Genomic DNA, 19635 nt, shown 5'->3' on the forward strand with positions numbered 1-19635 from the left:
CGGTCGCTATCTTTAACTTTTTTATTTATTTTCCAATTTTAATAATAAAAATTTTAAAATTTATAAAAATTCAATTAATAAAATTTTTAATAACAAATATTAAAAAAAAACATAAATTTACGACACGGAGCTTGGAGTCCTCGGTTCGAACCCGACGAGTGCAAAAAAATTAAAATGATGACCGATCCTTTTACCCCGTGGTGGCTGCTGGCAGACTGACCCCCACCACTTTGTTAATAGCATATATATCATCAAGTAGTATGACTTCATGACCGCCATCTTGAAAATCCGTAATATTTATGTTAGAAAATCGGGAAAATTTATAAAAATCATTAAAAAAATTAATCAATCGAATTAAATTATAAAAATCTTTAAAAAACACCGTTGCACTTTTCGTTACGGCTGCCATCTTGAAAATCCGTAATTTCAATGCTAGAAATTCTGGAAAAATCCCAAAATACATCAAAAAATTCACTCATTAAGGAAATGATTGCTTCGAAACTTGGTTCGACACCCGATCGATGCAAAAAAATAATTTTCTATGTAAAAATACCTCAAAAATGACAAGTTCGTAAATAAAACACCACAAGTTCTTTCACAAACACTATATTTATTACATAATATATATTTTACTACACGAACACTTTGAAAGCCAGCAATCTTATAAACATTTAGGTTTGCATAGGCGCGAAATGACTAATTCTTAGCTCCAATCGGTTTATACTAGATGGAGTCCAGCCAGAACCTTTACAGACATAGTCCTCCTCTTCTTGACAGAGTTTCTGGATACCGTTTTTAACAGTTTGCTTCACATCGTTAGAACTGTAAATTACTTCAGCCGATGTCTTGAATGCACACTTCTTCACTTTGTCATCGAACGGATACGGCTTTCCATATATACAGTCCAACCACAAGTTATATTTCAAAGGTCCGTTTGTTGCTACGTCATCAGTAAGCTGATTGATTATGTCCTGTCTGATATCATCAAGAAAAGTACAAATGTCCTTCGACTCACTTATCGTACTTGGATAATAGTAGTCTTTCAATGCTCCACGAAATGCAGACTGTGCCAAGTAGAAGCCATTATTGTTTACTTGTAATGCACCGAACACAGTCTCAGGTTTATTTCCATGTTCAGACGTCATAGCAATCGGTTGCTGCACATCTGTTTTTTTGCTTGTACGCTCACGAGTCACCAATCTAAACCGAGGAGTCGAAATTTCTACAGGTAGTTCAGCAGTAGGCGCACAGACTTCACCTTTACATTTTATCGAATGATGTCGCAAACTGTCAATTCGAGTAAACCATTTTTTTATGACACTCGTCACATCGAAACTTCACGCGAGAAGGATTCTTCTTGCATTTGCTCCGCTCATGTCTTCGTGCATCATGGGAAAATGCGAACGAGTATCACAGTAGCTGCAAGGATACTGTAGTGATGAAGACGAGCCTTTCAGACCTGAGCCAGATACTGTCGTTGCTACAGTTGTACCATTTCCAGACATACTCTTATGAACATCAATGCATCGTTGTTATATAGAAACCTTTACTTTCTGCCGCACAGCAGGACCTTTACATGTCTTCATGTGCGTTTTCATATTATCTTTTCTGTAAAACTGCTTTTGACATTTCTCACAACCAAACATGTTGCGAGGTGGATTCTTAGCACAGTGTCTCTTCTCATGCCGTCGAGCATTGCTGCTGTTTGAGAAAATCTTGTCGCAGTAACAGCATCGATGTTCGTTATTTGTTGACGATTCTCCATCCATTGAAGTCTCCATCGAGGTAAAAAGAGCGTTCGTCGTGGTTTCCTGTACAGCCAACACTACCGGCATTAAAGTCTCTTCTGCTGGTGGTATCGTTGACTGTTGAAGTCTCCTCCAGTGTTGACGTCCACGTTGCCAACGGGATCTGCTCCTTCTCCATCGTAGCTGTCGTCAAGGTTCCCGTAGACGATGGTACAACGTCCATCGAGTTCATCGTTAAAGTCGGTAAAGATGCCATCGAGTTCGTAAGAACAGGTAATTACGCGACTTATGCACCAGAAGAAACAAACTAGGTGATCCTTACACCGTCGTCGTCAGTAACAAACTGAGCGGTCTACTGTCAAGGACTTGCTTATATGCATGCACCGGATGGAATAATACGCTAGTCAAATCAAGAACAATTTACTATAATACTAGAGTCAAAACAACAATTAACAAAGAGGATCATATGATCGAAAAAAATTCGATATGATGTTATACGTTCTCGTCTCATGAGTTCGATCTCACCAATATACGCTAGGCTCCAATATGCGCTAGGCTCCAAGAGCTACAATTCGCGCCATCAGATCCAAAGCTCCAACACGCAATGTACGCAATGTACGCGCAATACACGCAATTTACACGCAATAAATGTAATGAACACACAGTACAAGCAGGAAACGAAATGAAGAAATAGTATACACAGGAAACGGAACGTACACACAGTACACACAGGAAACGGAACGAACACGTAATGTTCTCGCAATGTACGCACAGTACACGCAAAGTACACGCAATGTACGCACAGTACACGCAAAGTACATGCAATGTACGCAAAGGACGAAGCCCTCAGAAGTGTCGCGTCATCAAAGCACCCGTCTACAAAGCTGCGAGAACAATCAACCTTAAAAGCGACAACTTTGACTTTTATAATTTTTTTAGTATTAAAATTTTACTCTTCCAGTTTATTATGCCCGCAGATGCCATTTCGTAGTATGGAGTGGGCCGACATCTTGTTTTCGTCTGCTGACAACTGTTTTCTTAGTTCCGAAGCTTGAGGGTAAGTGTCGCTAGTTTCTCCGATGCATTTTATTTTGTACGTAAATCTTAAGTGCGGTGGCTTGGGATCGATCAGAGGGATGCCATGCCTTAGCCACTAGGCTACAAGAACAGTTGGGAAGTAATGAAATAAATAAAGAATATATGCTTTCAAATTCGAAAGATTTTTATGCGGCATTTGTTATGGTATAGTTTGCTAGGCTTGCCATATTTAAATAAAAAAAAAAAAACTACTTGGTAGAGGGTACCATATTAAATTCTAGTTGTTGCTGCCAGAGGGTGCCAAATTGAAAATGTAAAATATTTGGTAGAGAACACCACTGCAGGCTATCTTTAGTGGTAGTGTCGTCTGCTAGAAAGTGCTAGTGTCACTTCATCCGCACCATATTGAATTCAGAAAAGGTGCCATCTTGGATGGAGGGGTATAAGCATTAAGCACTTAAGGCTCTATTCTGTATCGTGCATAGAGTGCACAATAAATCATTAAATGGACCACATTTCCCTCTATCTTGGATTAAAAAAAGACGTCATCTTGGATGGAGAGGTGTAAGCATTATGAACCTAACGATACTTTCCTTTAGGTGCATTATGATGAATGCATGAGATGCACAAATTTAGTTTGCTAAACTATATTTTCTAAATTGCTATGTATGTTTGCTTATAGAGATAGCGATAGATATAGGCATATAATGTTTATTCAATATGAAGTATTATAATATTAAAGAAATAAAAATCTCTCTATACATACGAGTAAGCTTATCAGGATAGTTGGTAAGAGGCATACCACATTTATGAAGTATGTATAACTTACTATTAAATCCTTTATATTTATATATGTAAGTAAAGTACTAGCTGGGGGAATAGGCATAATAAGTTTATTAAAAATAAGTTATGTATAGTGTAATAAATATGCTCATAATGAAGGTGTTAGTTTTCTGTATAGTTATATTTATTAAATATGTATATAGTGGTAATTTTGTTAAAGTTATGTTTAGTGATAGATAAAATTAAATATGTTTTGCAAATTTTTAATGGTAAATAAATGAAATGTTATATAAAATGCAGTGTTAAAATTTAAAAATTTGTATAGTGGTAAATAATCATTAGTTAAGTAACATAACTTAAGTTATGTATAGTGACATATATTTTTATACAAAAACATAGTGATAGTCTTCGAATTTAATAATAACTGTATTAAATAATATTAAAAATGTTTTAGTGCTATGCTCATAAGATAAAGATCATGAGTATGAGTATTCCCGTCGCGTCGTCTCAACAAGCATAACTTAAGTATTGAATGTTTGCACTCTCCTTCTGTTGTAGTGTTAACTTAAGCATTTATAATTAATATTTTAAGACTTAATATAATGTATAGTGATTATTAATACTTATAAGAAAAGTCTATAGTACTATGTGCATTTTCTCAAAGAGCATTATATTAATAACTAGTAAATGCTGGCTCCAACCTGGGAGACCTGACAGACTGAATTTTAAAAACATTTTCAAGTAAAATTAGTGTAAGCACCAACAACTGTGTGGTTGGTGTGTCATATGCTGTGTCATATGCAAGCCAGAAATTTTCAGAATCTAGTAAAACATTATATAAAATACGCTTTTCCTTATCAGTTTCTACAAAGCAAGTAAAGTAAATATAAAAATAAATATATATTAAATATGTAAACTTTTTTTGTGTATATCACCCCCGCGAATACATGTCTATACCCTTGGACATAAACATATCTCCAGTCTCTTGCACTTGTGAAGAAACAGCGGAGTAGTCTTACATAAATAATTTATCATTGATGTAAAAAATACAGCACTGGCGGCTTTACCCCTAGCAAAACTTAACTCAATGTAAAAAAAGCTAACCTATCCAATATTTACAATAATGTATATAAAAAATGCACATCCTCACTTCTTCACATCAAAATCCTTACCCATACGTTCGTATACCTCCATAAATAATTACTGTACATATGTGTCCCACTCTGCTTCTTTGAAAGTATCCATGCCGATCACAAAAGAACTGCCTATGTCACTGTCACTACCACTATCACCCTCAATACTCTTCATCTTCATCATAATCATCAACATCATCATCATCATCATCATCCTCACCCTCATCCTCATCCTCGCCACCGCTGCGGGCCGGCGCGTCCATATAGGCGAACTAGGCAACCGCCTAGGGCGCCAAGTAGCTGGGGGCGGCGCAGCACGACACATCACAGCTGATATAATATGTTTAACGATTATTGAAACTAGATGTAAATGGAATTCATGTAACAGTTTGGAATGTTTGTATTGATAAAAGTAATTATTTCAAGTCCACGGTAACCTGTTTATGATTTGTAATAAGTAAAAAAAGTAAAAAAAAAAACACAAGCCTACTTACATTTGATTGTTGACAAAATCTTAGGCTTACGTGATGTATTTTGAGGCAAGGAAAAATTTTTTGGGGTGTCCGTAGCTGGGGGGGGGGGGGGGCATTAAGGTTTTTCGCCTAGGGCGCCAATTTACCTTGCACCGGCCCTGCATCATTGGCATCCTTGCTGACCTGGGGAGCATTCTGATCATGTCCATTGCTGCAGCCGAAGACCGAACACTTGATAAAAGGACTAGCAGGTGATGTCGTCCGATGCAGAGGGCTGCGGGATCGCCCTGTACTGACTTCCATATTACTAATGCTGGATGAAGACATGGTGACTGTGATGGTCTCAGGAACCAGAATAATCTTGTAGGCCTTCACTCGCAAGCACATAGGCGGTAACAGCGGAAATACATCTGCAATACATCCTAGCGATGCATTCCGAACAACAATCTGTCAAATACAGTTGTTTGCTTTATACCGCCCCTCCAGAAAAAATGTTATTAGCCCCACCCCAGAAGCATTTATCACAAACAAACAGCTAATAATACAGTTGAAGCCTCGGCGAGACGTGGCCCCATTAAACCCAGCAGTATAGAAAAAAAAAATTGCCCCCCTCCGAGAAATTTTGGTCTCTCCAGATTTTTTTTTGAGGAACAAAATGTGAAATTTTCCTTCAAAACGGGAATTTTCCCATCGAAATAAGGAAATTTCTAGGAATTTTGAGTCATTTTCGAAGAATTTTGAGGAGTTATTGAAGGTCAAGGTCATTTAAGATGGTCGCCGTGACGTCAGGGCTGTCGGCCATTGACCCCAACTCACACCTCAACTTGGAACCTGTGCTCGGAGTCCCATTCCTATACTACTTATAAATTTATATAACTAATGTCCTCCCAGGCTTTTTTTAACTTATTTACAGCTCAATATTATTTAAGTGATATTATTTTATATTGCTATAGTAATGCTGTTAGTAATGTCAAGTGCGTGACTACAGCTTTAAGGATAGTTCTGCCAGTTCACGAGAATTTTATCAAGAAGTGTCCAAATCTTTGCTGAGTATCTTGTCCAGCCATAAAAATCTGTATTTGAAGTTGTGGCTAAATATTTTGAGAATGTAAGATCTTACGAATCAGTCCTTGTTAAGTAAGCTACGATAGAGTTATTGTATTATCAGACCTTACACAGATGTGCATTTCCATTAGTAGTGAACACATATAAGGTTTTTCTTTTAGCAGACTATGTAGGATTGTTTGAATAATAACTTTAAATAATAATATTAACTTACATTTTTAAATAGTTCCATTTGATACATCTTGCAACTAATTTTTGGTAGCAGGAATCCCCAAATCAGTAGTAGGTTAGGTTAGGTTTAAGACGATATAATATTAAAGAGGATTTTTATGGCCTTATTTTTATGTTTTCAGGCAGAGTTGTCTGTTCAAGGAGATGACTTCACTCGAAGGATTTGTCAACTTTACATAACATTTGAAGAGTTCCTTGAGCAACAGAAGTTGGCAGAAATGTCTGGTGCATATGAAGATACGAGAAGTCTGTATAGTGGCTCAGAACAGAATACCACCCTGGATTCAAGTTATACAGTTGACAAAACAATGACAAATATATCTCATTCAGAACTTGACGGTTATTTAGATGCCCCAGATGTTTCAGTTTATACGGCACACTCCACAAATGCGGCTGCAGAAGCGAGTACAGAACAAGCTCCCAAGGAGAAGGTCCCAGCAAGGAGTGCGGTTCTGGAGAGCTCCACGCGGGGTCATCACAAGTGTCGTTACAAAAGAGGGCACAGGAAATCTTATAACAGCAGTCGTTCTGTGGCAGCAACGAAAAGCGCACGCGATTGTCACGAAACAGTAGATGCAGAGTATTCAGAGGTTGTGAAGAATCTTTCTACAGCTGGTACGAGAGAAGTTCTGCCATCCCGTTCGTATTCTGACGGGGATAAGGACTCTGTGGTTTGCTATGCTGGAACGAATTCTGTCGATTCTGGTTACAAAAGCTCGTGCCCAACACCAGAACTCTCTGAAAGTATTGGACACGACAACAAGCAAACCGTGGCAGATAAACAAAACTACCCTAGATCGCGCATACTAATGGGCACAAAGGTAATTAGTCGGAATTCTCCATATGCAGACAAAAATCTTGAGCAACTTTTGTACCTCCGCCAAAGCATACTGATCGCAATGCAGCGATACGAACAACAGAAGAGCAAGTCGTCCCCGAGCCCCAGTTTTCGACCGAGAAGCCTTAGCGCCAGCACATCAGGCTATCAGTATGGAAGGTCTAAGATGAGGCACCAAGCTCGCCCTCTTATCTCTAGCTATCCGAGCTCCCGGACACAGTCTCCTAGTTACAGTCGCTTCTTCTCCACAGAAAATATGTTGGACACTTCAAAACGTGAACGCTTTGTGGTGCCCCAAAGTTACACACCGACCAGCGACGACAGATATTGGCACAGCAGTTTGGCCAGCCTCAGGATGCAGCAAGGTAAGAATATTACAAAGGTGTATGTGTTTCTCACCATTGATAAATTTTTTCAGAAACATAAACCCAAAATTTTAAATTTGTTAAGCACAAGTCTTGTTAAAAAAAAACATGGGTAAAGGGTTGACATGCATGCTAGAAGTGAAACTTTCCAATAATATTTTACACATTGTAATACAATTTGTTTGCCGATCCGATGCATATTTAAAATAATAGCAACATAAAAATAATATATTATTATTTTAGAATGGTCTATTTTAGTATTTTTCCATACTGTAGTTTGCAATAAATAAGATAAAATCGATTTCTTTAAAGGTTTTCAATACCAATTATTTGCGTATTTCTCTGTCGAAGTACTCATTCTGATTTTTGCTATCAATTAGTTTAAGTAAAAAAGGGTCCCTTGTAACCGATTATATACTTTATATGAATTAATATAATTGTGCTTCCGCATCCCATGATGTGACATGTCATGGCATCAATTGCATTGCAATATAGGTGAAATGGTTGTATCGTGACGAAATGATTGAACTGCGATCTAGGCGGTATAATAGAAACCAACCAAAACCGAGTTTATGTAATCGTAAGAGCTTTTAACGAATTTTACCAACTTTGCAAGAATTTTTACTATATACATTTGTCGTCATAAATCATGTAGAATTACTAGTTTTATTTTTCCGTGTTGTATTTGCCGAGAAAAGAGTTGAAACTGATTATTTACTGTTTTCATTGACTGTCTGGCTCTGCATAGCTACTGCTATTTATTTTTTGTTGAGAACTTTGATATGGTTTTCGTTACCTACAAAATTTGTTATACACATTCGTTTCACTTTGATTGCATCACCACCTAGACTTATAGTATCGTCTGTAAAAAAATTTACTTCAATTTGATACAAAATGGTTTCACATATCCATTTCAAGTGAAATATTTGTTGTGTGAGACAAAGTGTAACACATTTATAGATGTTAAAGTACTGAGCAACATGTTTCATTATGAATTTCACCTAAAATTTGTAAACATTTGTCTATATTAAATATTTTGAAAAATTAAATTGATATATTTTACATTTTTTAAATGTTAATTTTTGGTCAGAGTTAGATAATGCCTTATTTTCTAAGTTATATGGGTTGATTTTACTAATTGTTAACAAAATGTTATAAATCAGAAAATTTTAACATAAAAATAGAGGTTTCTCAAAAGTCAGTATTTTTTTATTTTGAAGTAATTGGCTTCTATTGAGTACTGCAGAGCGAGGCCATTCCTTTCAGTATGTAATAATGACATATGAATGTCAACCAAAAATCACTTATGTACCATTCATTCTAATTAATGCCCTTTCGCACATAACTAATTCTAAGAGATGGTTGCTTGATTTGACTGTAGTCGCAGTCTGAAGGTCACTACTAAGGTAGGAAGGAGGGGGCGGTCCAAATTGGTCGTTCCCAGGAAAGGAAATTCAGAAAAGAGAGTAAAAATACTTAATAAACAACTTGCTTTATTTCCCCAGATTTTTCTGTGGGAAAAGTCTCGTCTGTTGAAATAATGCCACAGTAAGATAAACAAATCACATTACAATTTATTGCTCATTGTATACACATGAGGGGAATTGTACCTTACATCTGGGGTATAATACAGTAAGTGTGGTTATGCATACTAAGTAAATATACTAATAGTATAATTCTATATTTAGTGCTTGTGTTATATATACAAAAAGGCGACAACATTTAAGAGTACCAGGGAATGTTAATGATTAACCTAAATTGCTATCTATCGACAGTGGCTGAACCTTTCATTGCCTATAGATAGCCCCTTTTAAAACGAGTGGTGGAAGTGTTAATTTAGCAGCTTGAAGTGGTGGTGGTGGCCGAGGTCAAAATGGTGGATGTGTCAATTCGCCCTTTCCTCTTGTGGCCTCGGCTGCATCTCTTGGGCAGGAATAATCCCCTCCCTTTTCAATGGCCACTGCACTAAACTTAGGTCTGATGATAACAGGCAGGTCTTATGTGTTGCTTCCAGAGTTACAGTCGTCTTGGATGGCGGATGGGGAATCTAGGTGACTGGCAGTTTTTGTATCTAACCATTGGATACATCGATGTTAAAATTATGCCGAGGATAATTCTGGTTGGGATTTGGGGTTGATGTTCCCCTGGGTTTGAGTGGGAGCATTGTTTGGATTTCGTAACTGTACTTTTCACAACTCCTTTTGGTGGACTTTGATAGTTTTCCTCGGACGAATGCGCAGTTAGAACACTTTTCCATGTTTTCCCACCACCAGGTATGGTACTTGCCAGGAAGGGGCGAGGCTGGCACAGAAATTATCTTTTTGGAATGATAATGTTCGCCTGCATGTCTGATCTACTTTGAAGTGTGGGTTATGTGTTTCCCATTGTTTCGAAGCCCGGGTTGGTTGCTGTAATTGGGTCTAGTGGTCTCTAGTGGCCTGTTGTCCCTTTTCAGCTTTTGTGTACAAGTTTACCCTGGACTGGCTCTCTTCGGATGATGTTTGGGCAGCCTATTGTTCTTAGTCTCTAGGTCACTGAAGGTCATTATGCAACAGTAATGTGCTGGGACTGTAACCAGTAGCATAATTTTGCCGAATCATAAGTGAGAACATTATGGCAGGCATATGTGTGTACAATTGGCGATGGTCCCCTTGGAGCTGGAGGTAGGGTTCTTTTTTGATTTATTGTTTCCTTCTCTCAAAGGGGTTTCTCCGGGGATGTACAGAGCAGTGATTCATTTCTTTACTTGCCTCCTTCGACAAGAATTACTCCACTGTGGCCCAGTTAATTATTTTACATTATCGGTCAAGATTTGTCTGGGGTATCCAAGTGGAGAATTAATTCTTTTTCGACGATTCTGACCGAGTAAGGTGTTTTAAGCTTTTTAGGGGAAATACTTCTACCCATCATGATAAGAGGTATGTTGCCACCAGGAGGAATAGTAATCCTTATGAACTTTTTGGTTAGGGTCTCATGAATTCGATGGCAATTGTCTCCTATGGTCTTTCAGGCTGTTTTGGTTGGATCTTGTCTGGGTCCTGTCGGGCGATTTGCTTTGGCTGTGTTGCAGAGACAACACTGGCCTACATATTATTCCATATATTACTTGATTCCTTCCCAGGTGTATTTTTTTGGATTGTTCTCTGAGTTCTAGCTATGCCTGGGTGTCAGGCGAGATTGTTATTGTGTGGTGCTCTGCTAATACCTTCTGTCGGAGTTCTGGGGGTACCAATAATTGTGGACTGTCCCTGTTCTCTGTCCATCTCACCAATTCGCCTGTGTGTTCCTAATGTGTCTGACTGAAAAGTTAGTCGGTCATTGATCACTCTTGAGGTGGGGAGGTGAATAAATTTTGTAGGTGGCATGCCAGAGTATATATATTTGAGTCGGTATATTGTCCTTTGTGAATGGCCTGGAAAAGATTATCCTCCATGATTTTGGTTTGTTGTATGTACATCGCTTCCTTCTCTGGTAACTGTGGTGTTATGATATCCACGACCATTTGGTTATAATCCTGCAAATTGTCTTCATGTCGTGGCCCTACTGGTGCTTTGGAAAGGCAGTGCTCAATGATAAAATCATATTCTTGCAGAAGTAAATCCTAGCGAGCATGCTTCATTTTGTTCTTCCTCATTGATTCAAGCCATGTGAGTGCTCAGTTGTATGTTCATAGTTTGAATTTTCTGTCCTGCAGTAGGGCAGCAATCACTGGATGACCCAAATGATCATCAGACATTCCAATTAATTATTGTGTTACTTTTGCTGTACAGGGAATAGCTTTATACTTGCATAGGATATAAATTATTTGTCTTCAGGTTTAGTCTCTTGATAAAGTGCTGCTCCTAGCCTGGTTGGTTGGCATCAGTTTGCAAGGTGAATGTTTATGCGCGTGTGTGTGTGGGCCAACACATTTTCCTTGATATGAGTGAATTGTTCATGGAAGTTCGCCAATGCCTGGGCCTGATCGGTTCTCCAGGTGAAGCATACCTTTTTGCTTGATATGTCGGTAATAGGTCACCAAATTCTGGAGAAATGGAATAAAGAGTATTTAATCAAATTGCAGAGGCCCAAGATTTCTTGGACATGTGTTACAGGTTTTGGGTCATCAGCCTCGATCAAGGCTTGGATCAATTCTGGGTTTGTTTAGTTTCCCTTTGGCCAATACCATATAAACCAGTTACTTTTCTTGTCATTTACTGAAGCGACATTTGTTCAAGTAGCATGTAAGGTGATGTAATTTGCACCACTGCGGTATTTGTGCTAAATGGATTCGGTTTTCTTCCCAGGAATAAAAAAAAAAAACAATAATTCCATCCAGATATGCGAAAAAGTATGTGCCTATAAGATCTGGTAGTAGCCTACATCCTAGGTCATCATCTATTGAAATGTGCTCGGTGCATTTTTGTGTCCAAAATACATCACCTTAAACTGGTATTGTTCTCGCAAATGTCGATAGTGGTGTGGAGTCATGGTGCATGGGGATTGGCTAGTAGCCAGACTTGAGATCCAAGGTCGAAAATATGTGCACTGACCTGATATATTTCAGTGTATCATGGATGTTGATGGCTGGCATGATTCAGCGGCTGAAAGTTGATATAAAAGCATGGTATTTGTCTTTCTTCTCTACTATGATGATTTGTGAGTTGTAGGGTATTGGCTCGATGGTATCAGCTTCTCTGCCACTTGCTCCACAGTCAGCTTTCACTTGAAGTGGGATGGAGGTTGTGTTCTATTTTTTTGAGGCCCGTTTTCTTAAGTGTGTTCCTTTCGCAAGTGCTTGATGTTCGGGGTAGGTTTCCATTCGGTATGAACATGTCTCCATATGGTTTCAGGATATTAATGAATCAATGTTGAAGAGACTCCGGAAAACCTTGTTTCGAATCTCCCAAGGTCAGAGTTTGTGACCCGGTGGAGAGTTTGGTGAGGAATCTTTCCAAAGCATTTTCTTTGTGCTTCGAACCATTTTGGATTGTTGCTGTATGGGACAATTCTACCCTAATATTAGATCTTCACAGAGGTCTCCACTACCAAGCATGTAACTTCCATTTCCCTGCCTCCAATTCGGCATCTCAATTTAGACTTGGTTTTGGAGGGCAATACTCGTACCTTGTGCAAGTTGGGCGAAGTGTATCTGGGAAACTATAATTGGCTCGGTACGTATGACCCAGCATGTTTTCACATAACTAGTGATAGCTGCCAAGTCTAGGAACACACATATGTTCAGTGCGAAGTTGCACTATAATGTGGGGAAGTATATGATGTTGATCATGCAGAATAATGATTAATTTGCAGTTTTTTTCTGTTTCTGTTGTTGAAGTACTGAGTAAAGGCCCTTACAGTCTAAGGGGAAAGGCTACAGAGGAGTATATCCTTTCATTTACAGGTTTCCTTTTGGGGCTCCTTTAGCGGACATTTCGAGGCTATTGTAGGACCGAGCAATCTTTGTTAAAGAAACTCTTGGGGCATACCAGCACTTTGGTAACTTTTGGGGTGCCCCTTTTTCCATCGGGTAGGCAGTTCCATTTTGAATGTCATGGTGCTTCGAGTCTCGTGACAATATTTCTGTATGGCTGTGGCTCGAGTGAGCAGCTCTGATTAGTCTTCTAGAAGGGGTGTCTTCAAAAAGGCCATAAGTTCCACCTCACTAGTTTCAGTAAAGTAGGGAGGAATTAGTTGACATCCCTTCCTGAATGTAGTCTTTCGAACAGCTTATTTTTCGTAGCATAGAGCTCTACAGTTCCTCGCATTATTCCTGTTTCTTTCCAAATAATTAGGCAGTGAACTTTGAAACTTGACATTGGCTGCCAAAATGGTTCAGGGACCTAGGTGTGCAGTCCTCACAAGTGTCGTATAGATCCTCGTGTTTACTCCAATATCGAGTGGCTTCTCCAAGTAGCAATATTCCAACCCATGCCACCCATTCTGTGCGGGCTATCCTTTTAGCTTGCAATACCTGTTCCCATTGTAGAATCAGTCATCCTGAGTCTTCATGATTTTGTCCTCGGAAGGGTCGTGACACAGCTGATAATTCGATACATCACAGTAAATATGGTGGCTCTTGGCACTCCCTACACTTAAATGATAATTTGGTTAGGTTTAGTTTAGTTTAGAGGCGGTAGTCTCGATGCCATTTATGGCAGGTGGTGAGGACTATGGCCATCAGGGGGCAGTTTGGAGCAAATCAGCATATAGGTGCTTGATGCATCGACTTAATTTCTATGAACAATTTCCACCAGGGGATGCAGATGTGCAGAGGGTCTGCTGCTCGAGCTCTTGGTCTGCCTGTGCAAGGACTATAAGGTGAAATTCGTTCCCACACCACACACATAATACTTGGGCCTTCCATGGTAATGCTGCGAGGTGCTGCGCAGGTGCCGGTAGCCATTGGGTGTTAGGTTTGTTTGCCACCAGATATTATTTTGCACTACTGGGAATGGTAGGTGTGCTCCAGCAGTTTCGGGTGGTAGTATGGCCTGTAAGTGAGTATGGGCACATAGTAAGTATTGTAAGACACTTGTTCCCATTTTAATGGCACCTTTGTCTTCCATACGATATCTTTCACACACCTGTATATTGTATTTCATTGTTGTCTTCTATTTACTACTTCCTCCATGTTTTCGCCCCCTCACTCCAGTACACATCCTAGATACTTAAATGTTTCCACCGGTTCAACTCAACACCATCTAATTTAATGCATCTCCTTTCTCCACTTTTGTTGTTCTTCATTACCACTAATTCACTCTTTTTAGTGCTGAATCTCATACCACTTTTCTTTACTTCCTTACTCCATGCCATTATTTGCTCTTGAACTTCACTTTCATTATCTCCCCATGCCATCAAATCGTCAGCAAATAGCATGGCCTTCATTTGTTCCTTCTCCGATATTTTCTTCCTATCTAAACATCATCTTTTCCAACACTATAATCAACAGCAACGGAGATACTGCACTACCCTGCGTTACTCCATTGGCTTGTTTAAATCACTTCATCATCCCTCTTCCAGTTCTAACACTGATTATGTTCCGCCTGTACATATTCCCCACTTTAATTATTAACTCTTCTTAGATCTCAGCTTCTTTCATAGTTTGCCAAACACACTGTCTCCTCACACTGTCCTATGCCTTCTTTGTATCCAGGAATATAATTACTAGATATTTTCTAAATTAATATTTTCTCTCCATAAGTTGTGGTATGGCAAAATCAGGTCTATGGCAGACCTCCCTTATATAAACCCATGATGCTCCTCACTCCATTTTCCTGCCATGCCCTTCCTTATATTCTTTTCCAAGATCGTCTTATACACCTTTGTACAGTGGCTGATCAAAGTGATTCCCCTTTAGTTTTCATATATTTTCTTGTCTTGTTTCTTTAAAAACTGGAATTATTATCCCTTCACCCTAGTCCTCTGGTGTACATTTTTCTCTCCAAATACACTTCATCACTCTAAACAGCCAATGAATCCCTACTTCTCCTGCTGCTCTTATCATTTCTATTGTTAGCTCGTCCGTACCTGGAGATTTGCCATTCTTTATCCTTTTTAGTGACTCCTCAACCATGTGAAATCCTCATTATATAACTCTTATTATTGTAAATCAAATAACAATTTGTAGTTGTTTTGATAAAAAAAAATAATTGTTTATGATTTTGATTGATCACACAGTGATTTTTACTGTGATATTTGCTGGAAGAATTTTATACGGACTTCAATGCTGAAACTTATATTATGTAAATAACGATATTAATACTAAACCCTTGGATTGATTTTGTAAATGAAACTATCCAGTCAAAAGTTAAATTGCATAATAATTTGTTCATATAGAATTTTTTAAAAAATGGCAAACATAGCAAATATTGTGATAAACCAGCTTTGTACAGTTTTTTTTTGTGTGTGTTATGCTCTTGGCATAATTTTCACAATGCCAAGACACCTAAATTTTTCTGAGAATGGTTGAAGTTATTTTTATTTAAACCACACAAAAATACACTGAAGGATATAATTTTGTAGCTTTCTTTCATACAATCTAAAGTTTCTATCTCTAAGCTCCTACTCAGGGGCGTAGGAACCGGGGGGGGGGACAGGGGGGACGTGTCCCCCTGAACTTTTTGGGGTGGAGGGGACTGTTCCCCCCCCCCCCAACTTTCTAGACCGTGATATTTTTATTTTATAATATTATTCTGCCAAACTTTATTTGTAATTTCTTCACTCTCAAATTTTATCTTAAGGAAACAATAATAATTTTAACATCGATGTATCCAATGGTTGGATACAAAAACTGCTTAAAAAGCGCTATTTTGCACTTTTAAAATCAAAATTTTACGGTGGAGGACCCCCGGACCCCTCTTCTTAGTAAGAGGGGAATGGGTTTACACGACATCAACATCCTAATTATTTGTCCCCCCCCCCCCCCAACTTTGTGAACACAGCTACGCCAATGCACGCGGTGTTCCAGAGAGGAGCTCGTGGCGAGGGTCGGCCAGGAGGGTGACGTCACTGAGCAGCGAGCTGCTCGCCAGCCCCGTGTCGCCGCAGGCCGGCGGCGTGTCGGAGGTGGCCAAGTGTATGCTGGAGATAGTGGACGACCTGCAGAGCCAGTACTTGTTCCACGGCGAGAGTCCCCCGGGCGCCGCGAGGAGCGCCAAGACTTCCTCGGCGGCGGCGCGCCTGGGCGTGAAGTGCGGTGTCGCGAGCAGGCCGTCCAAACAGCCCACCGACTACCACGTCTACGAGGAGATCATGTACGACCTGGCCGCCAATCGCCTGGACAGCCACAAACCGCCCCCCTTGCCCAGGAGACCGGACAGCATCCTCTTCAATACTGCAACTTCTTCCAAAAAGTTTTCTCTGCAAGGTGATGCGAGACAAAACTATTTTCCTAAGCAGAAAAACATATTATCGCCATTATGAACATATTTTGAGTGCACAATTTCAAAAAACAAACAAAAAAAACATTTAGTCTGGTAAACATTAAGTGACCATGTTCCTTAAATAACTGTACTTGAACACTGAATGTTTTTTTATGGATATAATCATGAATGTGTTATGTTGTCAAATCAAAATGAAAGGATTTTTACACAAAAGTGAACAATGACAAAAACTAATGTTAAAAATGCTACCGACAATATTTGTTGCTGAATTCGTTACTATTTTCTACATATACAATTTAGATGCTCAAAATGCACATATAGAAATATAGTTACTAATGATAATGTTAATGCAAGTAATGTGAGAATAAATATTATGTAATCGTTTAGGTAGTATTTTAAACCTGAAAATGTATAAAGAAATTGCAGTTAGAACTTAACAATAGTTTAGCTATTAAAAGCTATCCATAAGTTAGCAACCTAAAATGTGAGAGACTACAACGCACGTAACATATTATTGCCAATAAAACTAATACACAATTTAAATTTAATAATTCTTTATTATACATTATTACAGACAATTAAAAACTATATGTGTGATATTAATTGCTAATAGTAGAAGATAAATATGTTTACTTTTAAAATATTATAATATCTATGATAATGCATTGTTAAAGAGATTTGAAGCAGAAAGTAGTATGTTATGTATATGTATAAGAACTGAATGGCTCTAAAGTTACATATGGTTGTGTGTGAAAACAGATTCGAAAAGGATAGCCCAATCAATTAATTTCAGGTTTATTTATTAACTGCTATTTACACTATAAATTAAAATACAACACCTAAAATGTCTGTACACAAATTAATCTTTCTTTCACTTAGTGCACAGTTTATTTTTCCCACTGGAGCTTGACCTGACAGTGGCCCTCTCTACTGCTCGTCTCTTACTTCTCACCTCTGTCCCAACACACTGTCTCGCACTACTCACTGGTTTGTCACGCACAGCAAAGTCCCGATGCACCAGTCTCCAAACACGAAGCCCATCGCTTTTCTTCTGTGTATGCTCACCAAGGGGTCACTTGGTCTCTTCACTTCACTGCCTCTGAGGCTGGCAACGCCGTTTTATACCCCTAAGCCTCTCTTCTGGAATGGTATCGCACCCCTTTGACGTGTCGCGTCATCAGGGTTGACTTGACACCCGAAGCTCTCAGAACAACTGCGTTATAGTTATGCCACTCCACGCGGCGTGCTCCAGGGGCCCGCTGAATCCTCCAGAGGGACCGAGGGTTCAATGAAAAAGCACCGAGGAAGGCGGAAGTGGAAGGGGGTTAACGAAGACCACCGATGGACTGCGTCACACCTGGGGGCCAACGGGCCAGCTGACCGCTAGCAGGCCCACTGGCCTGCCCGCGGTCCCATCTCCAGTATTCTCGTAACACTCCTTAAACCTGTTCGTCCCGAACAGGTAACTATGTGCTGCTGTTGTCCATGTTGCAATGCCATCCTACGCATTCACCAATTGTACTGATGTGGCCCACTTCTTGACAGAGGTATCGCGGCCGTCCTCCTACTCTTCGGGACCATAAGTCTGCTTTGAGATTATCCTTGACCTCGTTCTTCTGTATTTGTTGCAGTGGCATCTCCTTTTCCTCCAGGTAGTCTCGCTGGGTACGTTCCAGTTCCGGGTATCACCATTGAATGTACATTAGTCCCTGACAGGCAAAGCACTGTAGGCGATTTCCTGCTCCTTGAACCTGAAAATTGTCCTTCTCCTTAAACCCATTATCAAATTGCTGACCTTCTTTTTTCGGTTTCCTCCCACGATTCGGGCAGTCGCGTCAGACATGCTCCCGTTCTCGGTATGCGAAGCACCGTGGGTGGCTTCTTGTTCTCCGAACCGGTAGACTATTTTCCTTTTCAATATTTTAACCACAGTACTATCCTTATTGGATTTCCTATCACGATTCGGTCAGTCACGCTGGATATGCTTCCGTTCTCGATATGCGAAGCACCATGGGCGGCCTCCAGGCCTACGAAGCTGTGAACGATTCAACAGCTTTCTTAATGTCCGGAGGGTAATTAATTCGTTAGAATTGGAGCTGGCATTCGCATCGTGTTAAGGTTCTAAAACAGTTATCATTTCCCTGATGCTCATGTTCCTTGAAGTAATGTAGGCACATTCAATTTCCAGGCCATGAACAAGAGCATCACAGATAATCTTGTGGCGGGCTAAGCGAAGGGTTTGATGGACCTTCGCATCATTTAGTCCATCATTGAGCTAGCTGCTGTTGGAACTCTGCAAGAGCCTTTGGATAGGCAATATGCACAAGCCTCTCAATGTCAGCCTCGAACTTCTGAAGGGTTTCTGACAATCGATCTTGATATGACTTCAGTGATATCCTGTCCAGAGCTTCTACTAATATACCATAGTCCTTCTGGTCCGGAACTAGTATGATATTAAGCAGCTCGAGCGGAGGCCCTCGTAGGGCATAGACAAAGGCTGTATTGTAGCCTTCTCTTCATCGCCCCAACCATTCACTATAGCAGCTGCCTCGAACTGTCGCCTGTAGACAGCCCACGACTATTGGCCATCAAAGTTGGGTAGCTTGAATTTTGGGTGGCCATTGGAAGCGTCTTCCAACTTGACTTCGCCGGAAAAACTCTTTCGGTTCGTAGCAGCTGTAGCTTCCTTACTCATCCGTCGGCACTCCTAAAACTTACACTAACTAACACTTTATTTACTACACTCAATACTATATTTATTTCATAACACTTATTTTATTCTTGGAATGATAAATTCTAAATATATTTACGATTTTTTATTAATTAATTTATTATTTTCTAAGGTTGATATGAATTAATCCTATATCCTTTAATTAGGGCTATTCCACTTCTGACACCAAATGTTACATGTGAGAAAACAGGTTCGGTAATAATAGTTCAATTAATTATAGTTTTATTTACTATTTTTACACTATAAAATTCAACACTTAAAATGTCAGTAGTATAGGAATGGGGCTCGGAGCCCTGGGTTCCTGGTGATAAGACTGAGGTGCCGAACGCATTCTTGGATTGTGATATCATGGCCCCCATCTTGGAA

The 19635-nt window shown here is 39.5% G+C and overlaps 1 protein-coding gene across 1 annotated transcript in view; it reads left to right on the forward strand.

The window, feature by feature from the left end:
• The window catches only part of LOC134528811 (uncharacterized), a 30552-nt gene extending 13471 nt beyond the window's left edge, over window positions 1-17081 (forward strand). Inside the window, exons 2-3 of the mRNA XM_063362473.1 lie at window positions 6594-7674; window positions 16124-17081. Coding sequence (XP_063218543.1) covers window positions 6594-7674; window positions 16124-16578 — 1536 coding nt within the window. The 3' untranslated portion in view covers window positions 16579-17081. The remainder of the gene's footprint in view (window positions 1-6593; window positions 7675-16123) is intronic.
• Window positions 17082-19635: the final 2554 nt, after the last annotated feature.

This window comes from Bacillus rossius, chromosome 2 (assembly GCF_032445375.1).
Source record: "Bacillus rossius redtenbacheri isolate Brsri chromosome 2, Brsri_v3, whole genome shotgun sequence".
Taxonomy (NCBI): domain Eukaryota; kingdom Metazoa; phylum Arthropoda; class Insecta; order Phasmatodea; family Bacillidae; genus Bacillus; species Bacillus rossius.